The 7,607-nt window shown below is 34.9% G+C and overlaps 2 protein-coding genes across 2 annotated transcripts; one reads left to right on the forward strand and one right to left on the reverse strand.

Moving 5' to 3' along the window:
* The first annotated feature begins 1,578 nt into the window (after positions 1-1,578).
* LOC133796941 (protochlorophyllide reductase, chloroplastic) lies at positions 1,579-3,798 on the forward strand. Its single transcript, XM_062234646.1, has 5 exons — positions 1,579-1,736; positions 1,820-1,915; positions 2,074-2,590; positions 2,918-3,276; positions 3,453-3,798. Exons 1-5 carry the CDS (start codon positions 1,683-1,685, stop codon positions 3,609-3,611), a joined length of 1,185 nt encoding a protein of 394 aa, XP_062090630.1. The 5' UTR covers positions 1,579-1,682; the 3' UTR covers positions 3,612-3,798.
* Positions 3,799-4,247: 449 nt separating this feature from the next.
* LOC133796939 (lanC-like protein GCL2) lies at positions 4,248-7,087 on the reverse strand. Its single transcript, XM_062234645.1, has 6 exons — positions 6,777-7,087; positions 6,472-6,650; positions 5,783-5,894; positions 5,492-5,608; positions 5,082-5,396; positions 4,248-4,750 (listed from the first exon to the last, which is right to left on the reverse strand). Exons 1-6 carry the CDS (start codon positions 6,945-6,947, stop codon positions 4,412-4,414), a joined length of 1,233 nt encoding a protein of 410 aa, XP_062090629.1. The 5' UTR covers positions 6,948-7,087; the 3' UTR covers positions 4,248-4,411.
* Between the last annotated feature and the right edge of the window lie 520 nt (positions 7,088-7,607).

The raw sequence follows: 7,607 nt of genomic DNA on the forward strand, positions 1-7,607 counted from the left end.
TTATTTTATTGTGTCAGTATCATACACAAAATTTCTAATTAAATATGCCATTTTCACTTTTTTTTTTCTCTCCATTAATATTAATATTAATTTTTATATTTAATTTGTTTACAGTCCTATTTTTATTTAAATTGATATAGACGATATTTCAATGTTATTATATATATTCATAAATTTTTGTAACATATATTAATAGTAGTAGGAGAGATAGTGATAGAAAATATTATATTGTTTTGAAAATCATAGCTAGTCAAATCTCAACACTCAATGTTAAACTAAAAATCTTAATCAAGTCAAAGTTTAAGTTTTGTTATAAAAATATATTTAAAGTTAAAAAATTAATTTTGTAAATTTTTGTAACAATCATGCTAAATAAATTTATAAATATTTATGTAAATGTTAGTTATAAAAATAAATTTCTTGATTGTGAAATTAGTTTTGCAAACTGTTGTTACAAAAATGTAAAACTTGTATATAAAATTATTGTAATTCACTACTCTCTAATTGCATTTTTATATAAATATATATATAATAAAGTATTTTATAAATAATGAATATCTTAAATTTATATTTTTTAAGTTGTATAATATAAATTTGATGGTTACTGTAATTTTTTGGTACAATATTGTAACATATGGAAAATTATATTATTTTTATGTAAATTTTGGTTACAATTTCTTAACTATAAATTATTTTTGTAAATGTTAGTTACAAAAATATATTTCCTTGTTATGAAACTAGATTTGTAAATTATTGTTACAAAAATAAAAAATGAGTTACGATTTTGTTCGCAAGTTTTATGTACAAAAAAATACAATTCTAAAACTAATTTTTGTAAATATTATTTACAAACATGTAAAAAATATTTACAATTTTGTAACAGATATTTACAAATTTGTAAATGTTGATCACAAAAAATTGTATTTTACTGCTTTTATTTAAAATTTAAAAGCCACTCCGCATTTATAATTTCGCCACTCCGTGATTTTATCCAAAAATTCCGTATTTTTATAATTTAAAGTATTTTTCATATTTTTTTTAACTTTTAGTGCATTTTTATACATTTCTCAAAAATCTAACGGGCTTGACTTTTGATAGCATGGGCCGTGCCTATGTCCTTATACGAGATTGGGCCTAGTACTTTCTTGTCTTTCTTGTCTTGTCACTCCAATCCAACATGTTTGAAAATTGAGAAGAATGCTAGAATCAGGCTTGTAAGCTGCCAAAAAATGTCCAATCCACTGCAATGCCTCCACTACTCTGTCATTATCAACATTTCAGGAACAGCCCATAAAGGGAGTGGCTTAATTCAGCGATCTGACCAATATATCCCTAGCTGGCCCTCCAAACCTGTACTTTATAGCCAACAATTAATTTTATTTTCTTTTTTGAATCCAAATTTTTTTTTTTTTTTTTAAAGGTGAAAAAAAATATCAAAAGGAAATCCAGAACTCAAAACGTAATTGGTCGGTCTAAATTGATGTGGCAGAGTCACATGCTGCGAATTATCTTATCCTCTCATATCCAAAATCTGCTTATAACCATTTTCTGCGAAATATCTTTCAAATGTCACACTATATATAAACTGAACTTTTGGTTAGTTTTCAGAGACAATACGCTCACCTCACTTAAACAATTGAATCAGTATCAGAAGTTGTTTTGAGTACCCTTAATTAGTGAGAATGGCACTTCAGGCTGCTTCTTTGGTTCCCTCTGCTGTCTCTGTTCCCAAAGAGGTTAGTTAACCCTTACATTTGTCAGCAAAAATAAAACATTATTATTTTATTATGAATAATAATTTGGTTGGTTTGCTTTGCAGGGAAAAACTAGTGCTTCTTTCAAGGACTCAAGCCTGTTTGGAGTTTCTCTAGACCATTTCAAAGCTGAAATCAGCTCTTGTGCTCTTCGGTGCAAGGTCAGTGAAAAAAATACATTAGATTCTTTCTCTTTTTCTTTTCTAGGGTACCAATTGAGTACATAATAAATTGTACTTGAGTAATATTAAGTCTCTTTTTTTTTTTGGGGTTTGTTTGTAACAAAGAATGGTTTTCTTTTCTCTTCAATACTGTACAGAGAACAGGGCCAGTGAAAGCTCAGACAACGGCCACCACAACTCCGTCAGTGGCAAAGTCATCCTCAGAGGGAAAGAAAACTCTAAGAAAGGGAAGTGTCATAGTCACAGGGGCCTCCTCTGGATTGGGTCTAGCCACAGCCAAGGCTCTTGCTGAGACTGGAAAATGGCATGTGATCATGGCCTGCAGGGACTTTCTCAAGACTGAAAGAGCAGCTAAGGCTGCAGGCATTAACAAAGAAAACTACAGCATCATACATTTGGACCTCGCTTCCCTCGACAGCGTCCGCCAATTCGTGGATAACTTCCGCCTGTCCGGGCGACCACTAGATGTTTTGGTCTGCAATGCTGCCGTTTATCAGCCAACAGCTAAGGAGCCTTCGTTTACCGCTGAAGGGTTTGAACTAAGTGTTGGGACTAACCATCTTGGCCACTTTCTCCTCGCTAGGTTGCTTCTTGAGGACTTGAACAAATCTGATTACCCTTCAAAGCGTCTCATCATTGTTGGCTCCATAACAGGTACAACGTTTGAAAAGAATTTTTGACTTAAAATGATTCACCAATAAGTCTGGTATTGTTGTGCTTCTTAAATAAAATATACATGTATCAAAAAAGAATTAAAGGTATCTTTTGAAAGGCACTGATTACAGAATAGTGTTATCAAAAGTAAGCTTGTCAAACACTAGTTGTAGTTAAAACTCTGTTATATAGAATTAGAATGAGCTGTAAAATCAATCACAAGGACAGGACTGATGTGACTCTTAATACTTGAATGAAAAGAGAAATAGGGATTTCAGTTTCCTTAGATCAAAGGGTGCTGATGCTCAATTGGCTGAACGATTTCAGGGAACACAAACACTTTGGCCGGAAATGTACCTCCGAAGGCCAACTTAGGTGATTTGAGGGGGCTTGCTGGTGGACTAAATGGGCTAAACACGTCATCCATGATCGACGGTGGAAGCTTTGATGGCGCCAAGGCTTACAAAGACAGCAAAGTCTGCAACATGTTGATCATGCAGGAATTCCACAGGCGCTTCCATGAGGAAACAGGGATCACGTTTTCTTCCCTTTATCCTGGCTGCATTGCCACAACCGGCTTGTTCAGAGAGCACATTCCCTTGTTCAAGCTTCTCTTCCCTCCATTCCAAAAGTACATTACCAAGGGCTTTGTGTCAGAAGAGGATGCTGGCAAAAGACTTGCTCAGGTAATTGTTGAAAAAATATTGACTCAATTTGAACAATACAACAACATTTGTTAACACTAGTATGCAACATTACTATACATGTGAATTTTAATTTGAGTGGTGATTTATGATGAAATAGAATTTGTTTTGTACTGAAAAATGACAGTACTTAACAAGATGACTGTTTTGTGATTCAGGTTGTGAGCGACCCGAGCTTGACAAAGTCAGGAGTTTACTGGAGCTGGAATAAGGCCTCAGCTTCGTTCGAGAACCAATTGTCAGAGGAAGCTAGTGATGCTGAGAAGGCTCGTAAAGTGTGGGAAATCAGTGAGAAGCTTGTGGGTTTGGCCGAATAAATTACCAACTTGAGTTTGTCAACTGATCTTTTGTGTCCCCAAAATATGAGATGGCTCTTTTCATTAGCGTGCGGGTTTGGAGAATTTAGGAAAGCTTTGTTTGCTGTAGAGAAAATTCTCTTGTAGATGAGTTGGGGTGTATGTAACCAGTTTTAATAAAAAAAAACACACTCAGCGTTGTTGCAAAGTACATTTCAATTTAATATAACCATCAAGGCCTCGGAGAGGAAAAAGAAAAAAGGGTGACTCGGTAAAATTAATATTTAGAACAAGATTAAGTAAATGTCTACAACGAAGGTACATTGTTTTTCTTATATTTCACATAAATCCTTATGGCTTAATTAGCGAGAACCAAGATATAGATTAAAAAAAAAAGAAAAAATGTTGGCTTATAACAAGATAATTTTAAAGGCTCTTGACAAAGTAACAAAATTCATTTATGTCGATCATTTCCCTCTAATTCAGATAAACCAATTCACCAAATATCTTCCCCATACTGCAGATCCGTGAGTAATGCTTTTAAGAGAGTAGATTTTTTTTTTTTTTTTTGCAGAAACTCAGTTATCTATTGCTAGTTGCAAGCCTCAGTTACCCTGCATAGGCTAAAAAAATTCAAAACAAGTCTCTATCAATCACTGTACTGGAAGGGAAAAGCTATTTAGAAAGTATCTGACCATAAGTTTTCTACTAGTAGCTAAGTCTTTCATATACTTGGTTACACCACGAGTCAATCAGTCTCACACAGATGCTATATATACATACATGTAGTTTTCCTAATATATTACAAAAAAAAAGGGAACTTAAAGTTCATAAGCAGGAAACCTGGCCTCCGAAGGTTCAATCATGTCTAGAAAGAGATAAGCCATTCCTCCAATACCTTCAAACAGTGAGTAGGGACGGTCACCGCCATGCATCTTACCCTCACATACGAGTCTTTGAGCTCTATCATGTAGGAAGCAAGCAAATGCTTTAGCCTTGTACAAGTATTCCACCTTATTTGTCAATCGGTAGAGTGCAAGAAAGACGTAAGCATTTCCACTGATGCCATGACAGATACCGATTCGCTTTAGCAGCCCACGATTCCATACAACATCCCCTGCATCCATAGCTGCTTGCAGAAACTCCTTATCTCCAAACACCTAGGGATTTAAAGGATTAGAAAAAACAAATTATAAATGCTGATTATTTTGTTCCCACTAGAAAAAGATATGGGGAATATCCACCAAGATTATTCTATAAACGAGAAGAGTGAAGACAATTTTACAAATAGAAACGGAGCTAATATGTAAAACCTTAAGGAGAAAGAAGATAAAACATAATACGAAGGAAAGAACCTAAAAGGCTGACAGAGACTAGGATGATTTAAGTTAAACTGGCACAAATAACTTGTGAAACTTGCAAATTTCATAAGCATTGGCTAAATACTGTTAGTCATTTGTACTATTAGTTAACAAATCTGAAAGGAATAACCTCAGCTGCCTTCACAAGGGTAAGAGATACTCCAGGAGCACCATGGCACCAATGCACTAGACGGTCTGATTCACTTCCTTCACTGGAAGGATAATTGCCACTGGGAAAGCGATTCTTAATCATGTAGCGTAGTGTGCCCTTTACATCCTCGACCTCATCAGGTTTCAGTTCCATGTCCATCAACACATGCATAATCCCCGCTAGTCCATGAGCAGCACCCCAGTACTTCTTCCCATGCCATTCATACATCAAGGGGCATTTTCCTTTCTTGGCCAATTTTCTACCAGCCTTCATGATCTCATCCACAACTAATCTCTAGAAAAATTTCATTGCCAAATTAATAGGTACGTGATTCAATTCTCTTAGAAGCAGTCAGGCACAAGAGATACAAAAGAGAGAAGTTGTCTTACTCTGTGGTTAATAGAAATTGTATTTTTACCAATATGATGATTTATGAATGAAGAGGCCCATAAGAACCCAACTCTTCCATATAGTAACTCATTAGGCAATTCACTACAGAGTTCAATCTGTCCAAGTCGCAAAGGAGAATTTCAGGTCAGCCAAGTTGTATATATGCCTATTATATTTCTTAATTACAAGTCAAATACATGTCTGTTGCAGAATCAATGAAAACAATACAATGAACTTTGAAAGGAACAGGATCATCAAGTTTTGATTTTTTCTTTTTCCTTTTTAAGTACCTCTTTGAATTGCGTCAAGTAGTGGTCAAGTAGCCTTTCATCACCAGCATGATTCGCTGCAACAGCACCAAGAGCACAAACACCAGCTCGGCCACACAAGAATGTCACACGGCTGCAACTCCACTCATTGGCAAAGTTATTCAGGATATATTACTCACTTAAGATGCAGGAAAGAAGAAGTGAAACAACAAGCTCAAAGTGATTAAACGGACCTCAGATTATACTCCTTAAGCTGCTTATTAAAGATATTTCACAGAATTTATTGACACAAACATGCAAGTCATGTTGGTTTTCAATAAAGAATCACCAAATAATCAAAGCCAATTCCAATCAAGTTGAACTATGCTGGTGAGTGTGCACAAGTATAGTGGCACAAGCGTAACTAGTCCAAGCAATCCCGTGAATCAAATGACAACCTTATTTAATCTCAGTTCCTTAAGGTGTAGCCTACAGAACCCATGATATAAAACACAGAAGATTTCCATAAAGGTCGGGTGATTACACACACAAGAGAACAATAAATTATAACAAAAAGATTTGCTCAAGGCCAAAATCTGGTAAGCCATTACTCATCCACATAGACAATCCAGAAGCAAACATCATTAAAAGCTAAGCCTTTAGATCACAGTCTGCAAACAACCAATTTATTTGTTTCTAGGCCCTCTGGAGTGTGGATATTGAAAAATCACCTAGACTCTCTGGAGGCAGAATCACAAGCATTGACCATTTCTAAGCATAATTTAAGATCATTATGATTCTTCGTAACTTGATAAGCTCTGAAGACTAAGTATGCCGTTCCAAGAGTCCCAGTATACACTGTATAATCTTGTATTCGTTTTCCACTCAAACCCCAAGTCTCTCTCACCACCTGAAAGTAAAACCCAAATAGTTTTTCAAAAAAAAAAAAACAAACGATGGGTGATTCTCCAAACGCCACAATTGAGAGAGTATAAAAGAAAAGCCTATATATGGATGTTTATGTTTATGGAAGTACCGTTTGTTTGAGGTCCAAGGCAGATCTTTTGAGACTGTCTATGAGTGTTTTGTATGGAAGAGAGAGAAGCTTTGTGAGCGAATCTTGGCCTGTCTCAAATGGTGTCGTCTCGTCTTTAGGTCCCTCTGCTAGAAAATTCGGCATCGTATTTTGGAAGAATCGGTCCGCCATCTCTCTCTCTCTTGCTATCTCAGACTGAACCACTTCCCTGTCCTAATTAACTCAGCTCTGCTCTGTGCTCAAGCTTGCTTCATCCAAGGGGCAAGGCCAAAGCCACTAACCAGCAACCATGCTTCTGAAAAAAAACTTAAAACGACAAGCTACAAGCTACAGCACTTGTATCTTATTGTCGTTTTTTACTTTTCTTTTTCGATTTCAATAATTGCCAATCTAGTTAATACTAAATAGTTTACTGAATTTTATGCTCATTTAAAATTTGATTTTATTTATTGAAAAATCCTAAATACTTTTTTCTTTTTAGTATTAGAAAAGGGGTGGGGAGGAGGGACGGAACCCAAAAGAAAAAATATCTTACAAGTGTCGTTAGAAATTATGAATTTTGTCATAAAACCAATTAATAATAAGTAGAATGATTCATATTTTAATAAATAATTTAATATTTTTGCTATTTTTTTTAGGGAAAATATCGGTTTGACTTGTGTGTTTTTCTTAAATACGTGATCGATTCATGTGCTTTGTTAAATGACAATTCAAACTTTATGTTTTACAAACTGGATTAAAATAATACCTTATACCCAATTTTTGTCAATTTTTTTTAAATATAAAATTTCATTATCAGCTCATCAACCACCTTCTCCACTTTTTTGAACT

Source organism: Humulus lupulus, chromosome 8 (genome assembly GCF_963169125.1).
Source record: "Humulus lupulus chromosome 8, drHumLupu1.1, whole genome shotgun sequence".
NCBI lineage: Eukaryota > Viridiplantae > Streptophyta > Magnoliopsida > Rosales > Cannabaceae > Humulus > Humulus lupulus.